This window comes from Microtus pennsylvanicus, chromosome 1, assembly GCF_037038515.1.
Source record: "Microtus pennsylvanicus isolate mMicPen1 chromosome 1, mMicPen1.hap1, whole genome shotgun sequence".
Lineage (NCBI taxonomy): Eukaryota > Metazoa > Chordata > Mammalia > Rodentia > Cricetidae > Microtus > Microtus pennsylvanicus.
This window is the reverse complement of record NC_134579.1, coordinates 32,812,520-32,830,121: the sequence shown is the minus strand read 5'-3', so window position 1 is coordinate 32,830,121 and position 17,602 is coordinate 32,812,520. Positions and strand designations below refer to the sequence as shown.

Sequence of the window (17,602 nt, the reverse complement as noted above, 5' to 3'; positions counted from 1 at the left end):
AAGTGCTCTCTGAATTGTTCTAAGCAGAACTATTAGGATAGAAGCAAACCTGACTCTAGGACTCACAAGTGCCACTGCCTTAGGGATTCGTCCTGGGATCTAAAACACTGAAGAGTTAACCAGGGACAAGGAATTACAGATAAATGAGACAGTCCTTGTCTCAAAAGCAGTGTGTAAGCTACAAGAACACGGGCGCTCACACTCGGCAGTGTGCAAGCTACAAGAGAACATGGGTGCTCACACTCGGCAGTGTGTAAGCTACAAGAACACTGGCGCTCACACTCGGCAGTGTGTAAGCTACAAGAACACTGGCGCTCACACTCGGCAGTGTGTAAGCTACAAGAACACTGGCGCTCACACTCGGCAGTGTGTAAGCTACAAGAACACTGGCGCTCACACTCGGCAGTGTGTAAGCTACAAGAACACGGGCGCTCACACTCGGCAGTGTGCAAACTACAAGAACACGGGAGCTCACACTCGGCAGTGTGCAAACTACAAGAACACGGGCGCTCACACTCGGCAGTGTGCAAACTACAAGAACATGGGCGCTCACACTCGGCAGTGTGCAAACTACAAGAACACGGGAGCTCACACTCGGCAGTGTGCAAACTACAAGAACATGGGCGCTCACACTCGGCAGTGTGCAAGCTACAAGAACATGGGCGCTCACTCGTATATGCCTCACTCTGCCACATGCAATCAAGGAGAGTCTCAGGAAGCATCACCTTGTTTTCTTCAGCATTCCTCTTCAGCTTTTCCTCCAGATCCCGGGTCTCTTCTGAGCTCTTGAGTTTTAGCTGCTCATAGTTCTCGCATGCGGCCCTCAGCTGGCCCATTAACAGGTGGTACTCCTTTTCCATCTGGGAAAGGCCCCCCTAAGAGTAAATCACAGAGGCACCCATTAGCAGCTGTTTAAAACCGATCTGACTTTAACTGTCTCAAAGGCGGGCAAAAGGAAAATTTATATGGGAAATGTTGTAATAATCCAAAAATTAAAACCTCTAAAAGCCAGCCAGCTTCTCTCCTGTGCCCCCCTCCCCCATGGGGTTTCTTTGTGTAACAGCCCTGGCTGGCCTGGAACTCACAGAGATCCGCCTGCCTCTGGGATTAAAGGTGCGTGCCACCACCATCTCCTGGCAAAATCAGCTCTTTCTAACACTATTATCTTACTACTGAAATGTGTAATTAAACCTCAGTCTATAAACTATAATTAGTTCTGAAAATTTGTTTTCTAAGGGTGAAATATTAAAGTTTGATTTGAATATTTCTCTAATTAACATCAGGAATTGTTTTTAGTAAGACAAATAAGTAGAATAGTGTTGCTATCACTCTTGAGTGTTTCAAATGGTAACTTGCTGGTAATTTTTAACGGTATAAAAGGTAAGCCTTTTATAGGTTAGAAAATCAAGGGTAAAAGATATGTGGCCACTTCTCAAAGTCCCAGAAAACAAACAGGAGTTGAGGACTTGATTCCAAATCTGATGGCTGGAAAGTCAGCAGTCTTCTTGACTTGTCTCAAGTCCTGAAACTAAGAACTAATTTAACACGGCATTTGTGAACATTCCCAGTGCTGGCTCACTGACTGAACAACAGAGCCTACCTGACTTAGTCCTAAGCAAAGTAAGACCAAGAGCCCATCTCCGACTGTACGCTGTGTTAAACAGAGACCGGTCCACTACAGTACTGTCGACACGAGAAGCAGGCACATTCTGAGTGTTCAACATTTCAGACACTGAATACACTGCCACATGTTCTTGTAAAGAAATGAGCAAACAGGAACAAACAGAAGAATGCAAATTCCAGACGCATTAAAACCAGATTCTGTCTTCTACAAGATGTCACTTAACTCTATGTAAATGATCAAGTAAGGCTGCACACCAAGAAATTAGCATGGGCTTGGTGTGGTGGTGCACACCTTAACCTTAGTTAGCATGGGCCGGGTGTGGTGGTGCACACTTAAACCTTAGCACTAAGGAGGCAGAGGAAGGTGAATCTCTATGAATCTGAGGCCAGCCAAGGCTACATAGTAAGATTCTGTCTGAAAAAGACAAGAAAATAAGGAAAAAACTTAGCCTGGATAAGATGAATGTAGCTGATCTTCAATCTCTCATCATTTCTACTAACATGTACTTAAAATAATGTAAAGGCCCTTGGGCTTATGAGAACTATAACGTCTTGCTCAGACAGCATGAGCAACACATTCCTGTCTACTTAGCTACAGCTGTTTAGTTAAATAAACACAGTATCTCAATACATGGACACATGCATTTCAGCCACCAGTGGTAGAACTTTAAATTTTAATCTAGTTTTTGGCTGTTAAAATTATAAACAAAACAGTCACCTGTCCACTGGTCCCCACACACCTACCCGCTCCCCCCAGAAAGCTGCGGTCATCTGTTCCCACACACCTATCCGGTGCAAGCAATTTACTTTTTTCAGAACCATGCATGTGGAATTGGTTTGTTAATGCCTAAAAGTTATCAGCATTTCATTAATGTGGCTTGTATATTTATGCCAATTCCCATTTTTGTGACCACCTGTATCTTTAACTGACTCGCACACCCTTTCTGTGTTAAGAATATTTACTCCTCCAGACCCAGAATTCCCCAGCAGCTTCAAGTTTCTGACCAAGAGAAACTGTGACAGAGCAAATGTTTATTGTTATTTTAAGCCACTAGATTTTGAGGCTGGCTCATGAGACGAGCTCATGGAGATCCTGCCTCTGCCTCCAGAGTACTGGTATTACAGGCATGCACCATTACTGCCTGCCTCAGCAGAAGCTATTAAACCCATTTAGGTTTACATGTGTAGTAAGACTGTCCTGAATTAAGAAACAAAACTCGTCTCTTCGTTGTCTCTCAATAGTAGCTTAGCTAAACTGAAATGGATTTTTACCACTAAAAATGTGATATTTTCTCTTACAAGTCAGTAAGCTGGCCTTAGTATATGGAAAATATCTTGTAAGTAATTACCTTTCAGTTATTCATCTTAATTTCCATAAACAATGATAACTGTACCTCCTTTTTTTCTTCTTATACATAATTTTAATAGTTAATATTCCAGAACAATAATAAATACTAGTGGTGATGTTTTACCTTTAAGAAAGATAACTGACTCTGTCTTGGCTTCTCGGATGTCAGTCACGAGAATAACCTCACTTATATACTAATACATGCTCATCACACCAGTTAAAACGAGCCAATATCCTTTGAATTAATACATAGAGGGAAACAAAATCTAACCACCTTCTTTGCCTCTTCTTCTCAAAACAAAAAACCAGCTTTTGTTGCAGTATAAACTTAGTCCACAGTAATTTTGGGTATTAGCTGGCTCCAATCCAATATATGTGTGTGTGTGTGTGTGTATACACATGTTATCATATAATGAAATATTTAAACAATTTAATATGCTTTGACTCACCTGCTGTGTCTCAAAAGGTCCGTATGGCTCGGTATTGACTCCCTGATGCATTACACTCCTAGACACCTATGGGCAAAACAACGGCTTAAAAGTTAATGGACCTCGGCTAGACGAGTCAAGTAAGCCCACTGAACAACAGTTTAAAACATTCCCACAATTTTTCCAATTTTTTCGATTAGATTTCTTCATATAAAAACTATTAGGAAAACTTTAGAGTATAACCAAAATTAATAGTTGCTTAGTAGTATTAACATTTTCCCCCCAAGCTTGCTAGAAAGCAGAAAATTTAAGGGATCACAAGTCCACTAGGACTTCAGTGAAGCCACCCCAAAAAGACATGACAGAGAACGGGTTTGTTTGCATGCTGGTTAGGAACACACTCACACAAAGCACTCGGACCCAGCACGGGCAGCCCAAATGCTTCTCTTTCTCATTTATTCATTACTACTTAAGTGACTGGCCTGGAACCCAGGGCTTTGCACATACTAACCAAGTTCTCATTCACTGAGCCACTCTCAGTGTGTGTACTTCCCACCCACTGTGTGATGACGTCACTGTAGTTAGCATGTGTGTGTACTTCCTATCTATCTACTGTGTGATGAGGTCACTGCAGTGAGCATGTGTGTACTTCCCATCCACTGTGTGATGAGGTCACTGCAGTGAGCATGTGTGTGTGTTTCCCATGCACTTTGCTTTATTCGTCATGAAAGTGATGCTTGGCTCCACCGTATTTCTTAGCAGTGTAGAACTTTGGTAGGGAACACACAGTATTATATATTGCTTCATCCAAACGAAAAAGGTGTCTGTGATGCCTTACAGAAAGGCTTGTATTTAGAGATTGATGGATCTCTCTCTCTCTCTCTCTCTCTCTCTCTCTCTCTCTCTCTCTCTCTCTCTCTCTCCCTCTCTCTCCCTCCCTCCCTCCCTCCCTCCCTCCCTGCCTCCTGGTTTTTTGAGACATGATTTTTCTGTACCACACTAACTGTCCTGGAACTAGTACTGTAGACCAGGCTGGCCTTGAACTCAGAGATATGCCTGCCTCTGCCTCCTGAGTACTGGGACTAAAGCACTGCGCCACCACTGCCCAGTTTACAGATTTTTTTCAGGTTTTCATAACCACTATGAAGCCAACTATTTCTTTAGTAAAACAGACATAATGGCAGTGAAAAGGTAAACCTAGCTTTGGTACCAACATCTTTTTCAGGCCACTGAGACGACTCAGTAGCTAAGAGCACTTGCTCTGCATGCCTGTGTGCAATCCCCAGATCCTACAGCAGAGGGAGAGGACGGGGCTCCTTAAAGTTAGCCTGTAATGTGCACATGCATGCTGTGGCATATGTGCGCCTGCACTAACACACACGTATCATATACACACGCATAAAATGGAAATGAAAATGTTTCTATTAAATGTTCTTTTCTTCATAAGCCTCACCTGCACAGCAGCCACTGATGTGGGTGGAGTATCTGCCACCCCACAGGTACTTTCTAGAGAAGCTTCACAGTGGCCGTCAGAGCTCTCTCCATGCTTGCTGTGTCTGTCAGGCTCACTCAGAGCTGGAGCAGCATCAGCCGAGCTGCTCTGGGACTTCACAAATACTCCCAAAGGCTCCTCAAGGATCTCGGTTTCAGAGGCAATCTGGTTACTAGAGTCATTCTCAGCATACAAATTGTGACCCTCGAAATATGCAGTGGCACTGTCATCTGCTCTGTCGCTGGCTACAAAAGGTGGCACCACTGGCATGGATCTCTGCATGGGGTACTCAGAAGAGATGCTGGCCAAAGGCGTGTAGATGCTGGTGAACTGCGGCAGGCTTGGTACCATGTTTATGTACGCTGGCCTCGACTGGTTGACGTCAAACCCTTGGAAGGGAAGGTATGTGCAGAACCCTGTGACCACGTGTGACTGAGCCCAGTATGTTGGCTTGGCATCTTCGGGAGCTGGTGTGGGGGAAGGAGAGGAGGATGGTCTGTGGTGCGCATCCTCACAGAGTGGGGAGGGAGAGTCAGAAGAGACCACTTCCAGTCTGCTGTCTTCAGAGGCTGAGCCAGAAGAGCTATCAGAGTCCAGTGAGGGCTTCAGATCCTCGGGAGCTGGCCTCGGGGACTCGGCGCATGCCACGTCTTCACACGCTGCCGCGCTCGTTACGTCTGGTTTAAACTCCCTGGCAGTTGAACCCAGGGGTAGGTTAACTCGTAAATACTCTGTCTTTGACATTCCTCTCATGTTCTTCTTCTTCCTTTTCTTCTTTAGTCTCGAGGCAACTTTCCTCAGTGCAATGCAGTTGTCTATCACAACAAAACGAGGACACCCCAGGAGGAAAGACTTCAAACCTCCTGCTTTTTCCAGCATCTGCCGAGTTTCCTCAGGGAAGAACTCATACTCTTCAGAGAACACCTTGTCATTCAAGTCCAAGGGGCCATGCTCTTCCAACAACTGAGAGAAGTAACTTGGGACAAACAGCATTTATATTAAATTACTACAAGAAAGTACTAAGATTTTTTTTTATTCCCCAGGCAAAAGTATTTTACTCTGGTATCAACTCCCCCAACAATAAAATCCAGATTGCAATCACTGATACAAGCAGAAATTCACTTGATGTGGATGTACTTCTGTGTATGTTTTGCTTTTATTGAATAATGAATAAAGCTGTTTCAGCCAATGGCTTAGCAGAGTAAATCCAGGTGGGAAATCAAAATAGAGAGTAGGTGGAGTCAGTGAGATGTCATGTAGCTGCCCAAGAAGCAAGAGGCAACAAAACATGAGCCTCGTGGTAAATTACAAAATAATAGGAATGGATTTATTTAAGATGTTAGAGTTAGCTATGGCTACACCTAAGCTCTTGGCTAAATAGTGCTGCAATTAATATAGTTTCTGCGTGATTTGGGTCTGGGCAGCTGGGAACTGAACGAGTAGTCTCCTGTTACATTCACTTGCCCCGAGAACACAATTCCTTAATGCCTTTCTTTTGGGGAAAGAAAAAAGTCAGATCTTATTTTGTAAGTTCCAACTAATTAATTACACAATATATGTAAAAATAATGGAAAAAAAATCAAGAAAATTTATTTAGAAAAAAATTAAGAATACCAGTAACGAAAATGCCAAATGAGAAGGGGAAAAACCAAACAAACTAAACAACTCTTATCTCAATGAGGTAACTGTTCACTAACCTCAAATAACTCGTCACCAAAGCAAACTTTTAAAAACAGAAACATTCAATTTTCAGACAATAAATCCATTAAAATGCTCACGAGGAACACGCAACCGTTCAGAGAAACTGAAATGCATCACACCTGACTAATAACCCACTGTCCAAGACCCAGATCCATGGGATCTGAGCCCTCGGTCGCACACCACTTGTGAACTGGTCTTGTTCATTCCCGATTGGGGTCTATTTTGCTCAAAGAAGTAGCTTCTTCCAAATAAATATTGTATTCATTATAAAAGAGGTAAATACAACTCATATGCACAGCACACCAGACACCACTAAGACGGCCTTTCCAGGAACAAGACCCCACGAAGGCCTTCATGGCTAATCAATGCAACACAGAGACAACGTACTAGAAATAGGCTTATACGCCCCTCTGAAGCACAAAAAACCCTGTTCTATGCGCTAAATGCACGGACACACCTCTGCACCCGCTGCAACACCGTTCTGCACTCTAAATGCATGGACACACCTCTGCACCCGCTGCAACACCGTGCTGCAACACCGTTCTGTGCTCTAAATGCACGGACACAGCTCTGCACCCGCTGCAACACCGTTCTGCGCTCTAAATGCACTGACACACCTTTGCACCCGCTGCAACACCATTCTGTGCTCTAAATGCACTGACACACCTCTGCACCTGCTGCAACACCGTTCTGTGCTCTAAATGCATGGACACAGCTCTGCACCTGCTGCAACACCGTTCTGTGCTCTAAATGCACGGACACACCTCTGCACCCGCTGCAACACTATTGTGTAAATGTACAGACACAGCTCTGCACCCGATGCAACACTATTGTGTAAATGCACGGACACACCTCTGCACCCGATGCAACACTATTGTGTAAAGGTACAGACACAGCTCTGCACCCGCTGCAACACCATTCTGTGCTCTAAATGCACGGACACAGCTCTGCACCCGATGCAACACTATTGTGTAAATGTACAGACACAGCTCTGCACCCGCTGCAACACCGTTCTGTGCTCTAAATGCACGGACACAGCTCTGCACCCGATGCAACACTATTATGTAAATGCATGAACACAGCTCTGCACCTGCTGCAACACTATTGTGTAAATGTACAGACACAGCTCTGCACCCGCTGCAACACCGTTCTGTGCTCTAAATGCACGGACACAGCTCTGCACCCGATGCAACACTATTATGTAAATGCATGAACACAGCTCTGCACCTGCTGCAACACTATTGTGTAAATGTACGGACACACCTCTGCACCCGCTGCAACACCGTTCTGTGCTCTAAATGCACGGACACAGCTCTGCACCCGATGCAACACTATTGTGTAAATGTATGGACACACCTCTGCACCCGCTGGAACACTGTTCTGCCAGCACTGCTGCCCCAAATACTTGTCACCCAGGATCCATTTTAATGTGTTTTAAGAGGATTATTTTCCTCACAGAAGAATCTGTTTCTGAAATGCTTCTGTCCTTTTCCAAGTCACAGTTAATGCAGCTCTGCTCTAAAATGATTCCCACAACCATCATCTTACAGAGAAACGTGCTAAAGCCCAGGGCTGAGGGAATATAAGGTGAAAAGAGTCACTGTGGACTCGACTGCGAGACTGACATAATCATCAGCCACATCAACTTTGCAGTGCCCATGGAGCTGCCACTGCTAACAGGGCAGCAACATACATGTGCATGCAAGTTTACGTTAAATCTTGTTTCTTAGACTACATGGTTTTACTCCCCAAAATGAATACTGCAGCATTGCTGCAAAGCAGCATTTTTATACCCATATTAAAACAGGGCTGGAAAGATGGCCAGTGAGTGAAACTTGGTGTGCAAGCTTGAGGAGTCGCTTTCAGATCCCCAGCACGGATGCAAATGCTGGGAGTGTGGTAGCCGGCCTCTACTCGCAGCACTTCGAAGCGAAGGCGGGATTCCTGGAGCAAGCTGGCTACTTAGACTAGTGATTCTGCTGAGCACTGTGCTCAACTGAGGCCCCGCCTCAGTGAATAAAGGGACAAGCAAGCAAAGAAGATCTGATGTAAGCCTCTATGTGCACCTGCACTACATCCTAGGTCCTCTGAGAGCAGATAGTGCTCTAAACCGCTGAGACATCTCTCCAGCCCTTGATTTATTTTCTTAAGAAAGACTCAAGTACTATACAACTTATTAAGGAGATGCTTAGAATGGCCATGAGCCTCTCAGTTTTCTGAACTCAACACTAGGTTGCTTTATTCCCATCGTTCACAATTACCTGTTAAATTTCACATTCTTTTTTTTTACATTTTTAAAAATTTATTTTTATTCTGTATACAGTATTCTGTCTATATGTATGCCTGCAGGCCATAAGAAGGCACCAGATCTCATTACAGATGGTTGTGAGCCACCATGTGGTTGCTGGGAATTGAACTCAGGACCTTTGGAAGAGCAGGCAATGCTCTTAACCACTGAGCCATCTCTCCAGCCCTAAATTTCACATTCTTGTTTTAAAGGAGCTGACGTCAAAAGTGACCTAGACAGAAAAGCAGGCTTCCCTTCCCCAACGCCGGGCAGCAGAACAAGGCTCTGGGTTTTCTCTTACCCTACCTCAACAGTCACAACCTGAGCTGCAGCTATGGCAGCATACTGGGACCCCTTTCCCAAACCAAGGACAACATTCCCCGAGCTACGTTAACTTGACACTGTGACTGTGAGGTGGCAGACACCCATCAGCAGAGGAACGAGGTGTGACAGCTTAGAGAGGGCCCTGGACTTCACAGTTAGAGGAGACAGGGCTGACTGGCAGAGGGCACACATACCTGCAACCCTGGTTTCAAAAGACAAAGACAGCAGGGTGGCAAGGCCAAGGCCTGCTGAGCTCCTAAGTGAAACACTATCTCAAAACCCCCAAGACCATAGCCTGGTTTACCAGTCCTGTCAGGACGGTTTTAAAAGCAAAAAACAGTATCAGTAGCTCAAACTGACAAACCAATGATGATCTGGACTCTAAATCTAGTAATCAAAAACCTTCAATAAGCTTTGGAAGTAAACGGCAAAGGTTCTGAATACACATCCCCCAGAGGCACATCAAATACTAAACACGATAATAAATACGAGACACAATCAAACAGGTTGTATCGTTCTTTGGCAGTCTTGTAAGAGAACCACAGGAATGCCAAGCTACTTACTCATACAGAGTCGAACATTTCTGTTTGGGGTTAATGTCCCACATCTTCTTGTTGCGAACAACATACTCGGTACTGTGCTGGTCATAAAGAGCTTCGAATTCTTCAACATCTTGCTTGAGGTGGTCAGGCACGGCAAATGGGCCTGCAGAATCTGAATTGCGCCTGCTGGGTTAAAAACAATTTTGTGAATAAATTTTTAGAAAGGAATATTTAATTGCAGACGAAGATACTAGAGAACAGGGGGAAAAAAATCAACCTATAAAAATATGTAATTAAAAGAATCAAAATAAAATAATCTCATTTTTATACCACAAAAATTTATTACCAGAGAATTTCATACAGAAAAGCTACAACTGACAGACTGGAGAGTTGGTTCAGTGGCTGAGAGCATTTGTTGATATTGCAGAGGACACGGGTTTGGTTCCCAGCCCCTACATGGTGGTTTAAACCATCCTGAACTCTGGGTCGAGGGCTTCTGATGGCCTCTTCTGATGGCTGCAGACATATAGGTCGGCAAAACACCGAACACAGCAAATGAGTGAAACTTTAAAATCTGCAGTTACAGCCAAGAAACACCGCAGCTTATATTCTGAGTAAATTCTATTTACTAAGAACATAATTATTTTCAAACTCCACATTTAAAACAGAAAAAGCAAGGCTGGGTAAGGTGGAACACGCTTGAATCCCAGCACTGAGGAGACTCCAGGGGACTCTGGAGTTCAAAGCCATTTCACTGTGCATATCAAGTTCCATGTCAGCCAGGACTATACAGAAAGACCCTGTCTCAAAAAATAGAAAACAAAAGTGTATAGCAGTATCCTGAAGAACAGAAGGAAGCAAGCTCAGAACCAACCCAGACCAAATAACACCGATGGGAATTCGGAGCCCACACCCTACCTACAGTGACCACCTCTGTGCTCACGACAAACTAAGAGGATGCTAAAGGAGGCAGGGCCAAGGCAAGGAGCAGCTATGGAGAAATGTCCCAGGTTTTCCTCATCTCCTCTGACAAAGCCAGAGCCTGAGCCTAAATGGCTCCTGAAAAGAACAGAGGAGCTGTGGAAAACAGACTGGCAGAGGCCAGGAAGTGTGGACATTTTTCTACAGTGCATTTTAGTGACAGTACAGTTTAAAGGATTTTTTTATCAAAAATTTCCTGCTCTTGAGACAGGATCTTATATTGCAGCCCAGACTGAGCTCAAACTCATGGCAATCTTGCCTTAGTCTAAGCACTTTACAGTATAAGCTGCCACCACAAACACAAGACTGTAGCAGGGATTTTGAAATTTTATTTTTAATTTTTTGTTTGTTTTTTGAGACAATTCTCTTTGTGTAGCCCTGGCTGTGCTAGAACTCACTCCGTAGACCATGCTTGCCTCAAACTCTGCTTGACTCTGCCTCCTGAGTACTGGGATTAAAGGCGTGCGCGACCACTCCTGGCTGGCTTTAACAATTCTTAAAGCCATGCTGTTAATACAAGAACTCTGCTGCTTTTGGGGAAAGAGTGTCTGCCACTAACAGCCCATCCTCAAAGCTGGACGGGTGTGGAGGAAACACTTCAGCTTTCCTTGACAGTTCTAAGAGGCCAAGATTCTCCACACTGACAGATGTAGCCAGCCACGTTGCGGCTTCCTTGGCCTGGAAAAACACAAACTCACTTAAAACCAGAGGCCTGCTGGGACCTGACCCCACAAAATTAGCTTTGCCTGTATGTAAGGCAATGTGGACCTTGTAGTGACTTCAAGATGGTCACCCTCAAAACAGCAGATCTTTTAGAGACTGTAGATTTTCAGATTCATAATTCTGTTTCCATGTCATTTTTCAGTGACTCATGAGAGGTCCTGATAACCTTTCCTGATCCAGAGCACACAATGAGAACTGTTGGCATGTTTGTGTGCACGTGTGCATATGTGTACAGAGTGTAACTACGTAGCTCAGGATGACCTTGAACTTACTTCATTGTGTAGCTCAATCTAGCTTCAAATTCAGTCTCCTGAGAGCTAAGACTGCCATGTCCAGCTCACTCCATGGCTTTCTGATTTGGTAGACTCTCCCAGAAGGGGTCTAAAGTTACATGATGTCCTTCCCGAAACAGTGACTGTTCATGAGAAGCATCTTTATTGGTGCAGCAAGTAAGGTATTTCAACGCTACACTAGGTAAGCCAGACTGTCACCCCAGGTGAAGACCAGCCACAACGGCGTTCTGCATGGCGTGTTTCTGCAATTCTGCTTTCTATACTATTTTCAACCTTGCCAGCATCAGCCTTTTCTTTTCTCCTTCAGTATTTTCTCTCCCCTCTATGCAAAGGCCTTTTTAGGCTTAGAATCTGATTTAGATTCTTAACACTCTAAAAAAAAAAAAACCAAAACAAAAAAAACCATACAGCTTGAACGTGGGCTTCAAGACCAGAATGTGCGGTTTAAATACTCAATCTGTCATCTGCCAACTTTTTATACTTGGGCAAGTCACTCCAACCTACTAAGCCCTGGTCTCCAGGTCTATTCGCGTGGACACAGTAACACACCTGTCCTGTGGCAGATGAATGGGTTAAATGAGCTCCATGTCTAGAGTCCCAGAACAGACACCGGTCCACGTCACTCTCGGTAAAGGCAGGCTAAGGTGTAAACGTTTGTGTGTAACAGCCCCACCCCCAAACCCTCGTGCTGGAATTTCATCATCAGTGTGACGGGGTTAGGATGCGGGGCCTCCTGGAAGGCATGAGGCCATGAGAGCATACATGAGAACAAGACGTGTGCTTGTAAGTTTAGGAGAGTTTACTCTTCCATCTGTGAGAACACAGGAAGACGATGCCATCCACGTAGGCACCGGGAGGCAGGCAGACTTCTGGCTCCAGAACAGGGAGGAATACTCCACTGTTTGTAAGCTATTCAGTTCAAGGTATATTGTTTTGGTAAATTTCTGGACCCTTGGTTTTTAATTGATTAATTTAAAGACTTCTTCATGTATATTTCTGTTTTGCTGACATACATACATGCATCATGTGTGTGCCAAGTGCCCTTGGATGTAAGAGAGCTTCAGGTTCCTTAGAACTGGAATGTGGATAATTGTGAGGCACCAAGTCAGTGCTGGGAATCAAACCTGGGCTCTCCGCAAGAGCAACAAGTGCTCTTAACTACTAAGCCATCCTTCCAGCTCAGGACTCTATAGGTTTAAGTTCTTCAAAATAGAGGGTCTCCAAATGTGTCAATTTCATACATTCCTATCACGTATTTTATCTGTGTCAGTAATTATTTTACCCAAGTCTGTCCTCCCATAGTCCTATGACTTTAACACAACCTGAATGAATTCTTAAGGCTATAATTCTTGTAGCCATGCCATTAACTCAGTAAGGATTATCATAATGGATTCATATCTCTAAGGACAGGAGGCAGGAAGGAAAGATAGAAGGAAACACAAGTCTGTAGTAAATTGGAGTGATTCTTATTTATTTATTTATTTTATTTTTTACTTCTTCAAGACAGGGTTTCTATGTACCTTTGGAGACTGTCCTGGAACTCTCTCTATGGATCAGGCTGGCCTCAAACTCAGAGATCCACCTGTCTCTGCCTCTTGAGTGCTGGGATTAAAGGTGTGCAACCACTGTCTGGCGTGGCATGACTTTTCAAAGTACAAACACTTGTATTCTGCTGAGGAACTTATACTTACTTATGGTCTTCTGGAGTAACAGTCTCACTACTTGCTGTTACTGATGTTGTTCCAGATCCCACTAACATTGGCTGGTTGAAAAGAAAGAAAAGTGGCAATGATTATCCCATCCTAAAAATGATGAGATTCTATGGCAAATGATAAAAACAATCTCCCTTAAAAATGACTCCAGTCTACTCTAGAACTACATGGATTAAAAACGCTCACCTTTGAAATTCATGAGAATTTACATGAATACATGCACATCGACTGTGAATATTGAAAGCACCTACTCAAAGTTTCTCATAAACAGAATATAGCATTATAAATTTTAACAGCTAGAAATAGGTTGAAAATTAAAACTTAGGGTAGTTTCAAAAAAATGTAAATGGTGTAAGAAAGTAACTAAATATTCATGTTTTGTCAAAGATGCAAAGCTAAGCTGTGCAGAAACCCCCAAGCAGCTTTCCCCCCTTTCCTGCCCTGTCTCCCAGCTGTCCCTCCCTCTACACTAGAGCCATGCAGACCTCCCCTCATCATTTAAAGTGATGCTCTTCTGTCTCCTGGGCTTCGAGCTGAAATGAGAAGAAGAACGGATGATGGCAATCCGTTGATGGTGGTGATGGGATGGCTAGAATTCATCACCTTGACTAGTTTAGACAGTTATGGATACCATAAAGACAAACATTCTTTCTTATCTGCTCGTAAGAGTCAAGTGGTATTACTAGTAAGCATGTATCAGCTAGTGTGCTCTTAACTTTTTTTTTCTGTAAGTGCATGAATTCTGTGGTGTGTGTGTGCTGATGGGTTTTTGCAGATGACCAAGCACATGTGATTGTCATCATGTATCTTCACCAGCCATTTTCCAGTATCTCGCTGGGCCTGGAGTACCCCACTTAGGCTGGACTAGCTGGCCAGCAAGTTTTAGGATACCAGCGGCACCTGAGTAACAGGCTGGGTAGCCCAGACAGGAACACAGGGACCTTCCTGCCTACTCTGTTCTGCTGTCACCCTCATGGAGTCTCGTATGTGCTCACTCAGACAAGGTGCTTCACACTGCTCCACGAGCTGTTCCTTCTCACTAACATATTCACAAGTTACTGGAGACCGAAGAATCACCACTCAAGAAAATTCCTTACCTTTGAATCTTTTGGCTTCTTTTTCTTGCCTTTGTTTTTTACCTTGATACATCCAAACTAAAAAAAAAAATCAAAAAGAGCATCAGGGACTCCTCAAACAGTAGTCATAATCTCAATGAAAACAAGCGCACTCACTTCCCTGACTAGCCCCATAAATAAGTGTCCAGGCATCTCCGCAGTGGAGTGCACAGAGTGCATCAGACCAGGGACTGGTTAAAGCAGACGTCCAGCACGTGGCCAGAAGCTGGGCAGAAACATGAAGGAAGCAGCATGTACCTTTCTCCACATCAGGCAACACCTATCAACTAGAGCAGTGTAAAGCACTTTCCAAGGACAGAGGATCCTCCTCACTAGCGTGTTCTTTAACTGAAAGAGTCCCTACTTGGCCAGAGAGCATGAAAACCAGCCATGGTCTCTGAGGAAACGTGACTCCACAACAACCCCTTTATACCAACAGGGGTCCTGGGAACAAGATTCCTGTGTTCCTCCTTCTAGAACAATCGCTACCATCTTTCTTGATATAGGAACTCTTCCTTTCCTTTCTAAAACACGAACATTTATTAACTTGAAGATTATGAAGACTGTCTAGACAGGGTCGCATGAAGCCTAGCCTGCCCTTGAACTCACTGTGTAGCTAAGGATGCCCTTGAAAGTCTGGTCCTCCTGTTTCTATTTCCTGAGTGCTGGCAATGCAGGTCTGAGCTACCATGCCCAGTTATGCACTGCTGGGGATGCAACTCAGGCCTCCGTGCATGACAGGCACCTCTTACAAGCGAACTCCATTTCCAGAGGTAACGACACTGCTGTTGATAGGTCCTCTGTGTGGGTGTGGGATGTTACCCGTGAAGCCAATACGCACTGCCTGGCCGCTCCTCTGCCCCTCTGTCTAACATAGAGAAATCCCTGAGACTCAAGGACTTACCGGCATTTCATCACTGTCTTGTTTCCTTAACACAGTGCACCGGCTATCTGCAGGGGGAACACAAGTCTCTGAGGTGACTCAATCATTTGTACTTCGTCACATACTCACAAACCACCCCAGGGACTACCAGTCCAGCCTGTGCTCTTTCTTCACCCGACTCTGACACAACTCAGTTGAAAAACTAAGAGCAAAATGACTGACTAGATGAGAACTCAGCTACCGAGAAGCAGTTTCACCCCAAGCCAGCATATTTCGAGAGCATTTTTGCTGCCATCTATGCCAGGACATGGGAATACAGAGATGACTGTTGCCAATGAGTTCATGTTCTACACAAAAGAAAAAAGACAGGAAGGAAAGAAAAAGTCCCTGTAACTCAGTGTCACAGACGCCACAACAAAATAAGCAACAGCGAAGCTGGAAGACCAGCAAAGTATTTGGGAAGAAGCCCAAGGAGGACAGGGAGGATAGGATATGTAGGCGCGCCTGGAGGTGAACAGGCAACAGGAACCATGTTGGGAAAGACTTGGTCAGTCCACTAAAGGATGAGTGTAGTAATTGGAGCGGCGGAGCTGCGTCCCCAGCACCCCGGCCGCCTGGCTAGCTTATGCCCCAAAATAACAACACACAAATTGTATTCATTTAAACACTGCTTGGCCCATTTCTATCTAGTCTCTTCTAGGCTAATTCTCACATATTAATTTAGCCCATTTCTAATCATCTGTGTAGCCCACGAGGTGGCTTACCAGGGAGATTCTAGCCTACGTCCATCCTGGGTGGGAGCTTCATCGCATGTACCTCAGAGAGCAGAGCTATCGCCTCTGCCCGGGAGACGGGAGCATAGCGTCTCTGAGCTCACTTCCTCTTCCTCCCAGCATTCTGTTCTGTTTACTCCTCCCACCTACGTTCTAAGCTATGAGGCCAAGCAGTTTGTTTATTACTTAACCAATGAAATCAACAGATTGATATATGACACTCCCACATCACTAAATGTAACGGAGTGAACGACAACGTGGGGCTATTTTGCCCCCGACTCAAGCGCGTAGCCTGCTAGCTAACACAGCACGCTCCCGGGTGCTGTTTTTTAGTTCGTGACTCGGGCCCCAGTGCCGAGTCCGAGACACACTTGGCCACACAGGCCCATTCTGCCTGCCTTGGCTAAGTTTGCAGCGGAACCCCACTGCCTGAATTAGCAGAAGCTCAAGTACCTGTGGTTTTGCAACAGATGAGCTCAGCTGGCACAGGGAATGACAACAGGACCGTCACATGTAGGCAACACCAAGCAAATGTTTCCCATACAGAAGAGTTACTGTTTGTACAAAAGTTACTACAGGCAATATAACATGCTCAGAAACGCAGTGGTCAGAGTCTCAACTACTGTAATAATCTGACCATGGAAAAGATGTCAATGTTGGCCTACAGAACTGAGATGAAGATAAAAGTGTATTTGGACTGTGACAAAGTAGATATAACAAGAGTAACAGAAAAGAGTCAAGACTAATTCTAAGTCTCTTGGTTATTAGATAGATGAAACCAATATAAATGTAAGAAAACGGGCAGGCGAGTTCAGCTGTATTTCTTTAAGGGGCTTTTGGTTATCTGTACAGAATCCATGTGGAAGTAAGTGTGCATGTCTAGTTCAGGATGGCTGAGGTTCCCAATTATATCATATCGCTTGTGAAGATACTAAATACGCAAGCCAATGGATTCTGAAAAGTTTTAACAAATACAATACTCATCTTAAACAAGAAGAGGTAAAACTAAAAATGTCTCAAGTGAGAAAGGTAGGGAGAGCTGGGAGACGTGGTAACATGGCCAGAAACCTGATGCTTTCTCCTCCAAGGCTTTATGCAGAGAGCCAGGCAGCTAGGTATGCTGTGTCAGGAACACGCGAGAGGGACCTGTGCTATTGGTCTTGTATGGTAGGTTTGTGAGCAGAGCAGTGTTTTGCTATTTCAAGCACAAAACTAATGGCAATAGTCCAGGCTATTAAATATGGTATCCCTTTTAGCCAGTCTAGGACACCCTCTTCTAAAAACAAACAGCAGTAAGAGCCTTGCACTACACTAAGTGTCCTGACACATGGCAGCACTACAAGGTCAGAACTCAAAACAAAGGGCACGAAGCCAGAA

The 17,602-nt window shown here is 44.4% G+C and overlaps 1 protein-coding gene across 6 annotated transcripts in view; it reads right to left on the bottom strand.

Annotated features, from left to right (window-relative positions):
* The window catches only part of Ttc3 (tetratricopeptide repeat domain 3), a 102,311-nt gene that overhangs the window by 20,353 nt on the left and 64,356 nt on the right, over positions 1–17,602 (bottom strand). For 5 of the 6 annotated variants that reach the window (XM_075960763.1, XM_075960772.1, XM_075960792.1 and 2 more), the window contains 7 exons: positions 15,474–15,520; positions 14,552–14,608; positions 13,434–13,504; positions 9,767–9,931; positions 4,853–5,867; positions 3,421–3,486; positions 726–875 (listed from right to left, as the gene is read on the bottom strand). In XM_075960763.1, coding sequence (XP_075816878.1) covers positions 726–875; positions 3,421–3,486; positions 4,853–5,867; positions 9,767–9,931; positions 13,434–13,504; positions 14,552–14,608; positions 15,474–15,520 — 1,571 coding nt within the window. The remainder of the gene's footprint in view (positions 1–725; positions 876–3,420; positions 3,487–4,852; positions 5,868–9,766; positions 9,932–13,433; positions 13,505–14,551; positions 14,609–15,473; positions 15,521–17,602) is intronic. The other variant, XM_075960781.1, reaches the window with a different exon arrangement.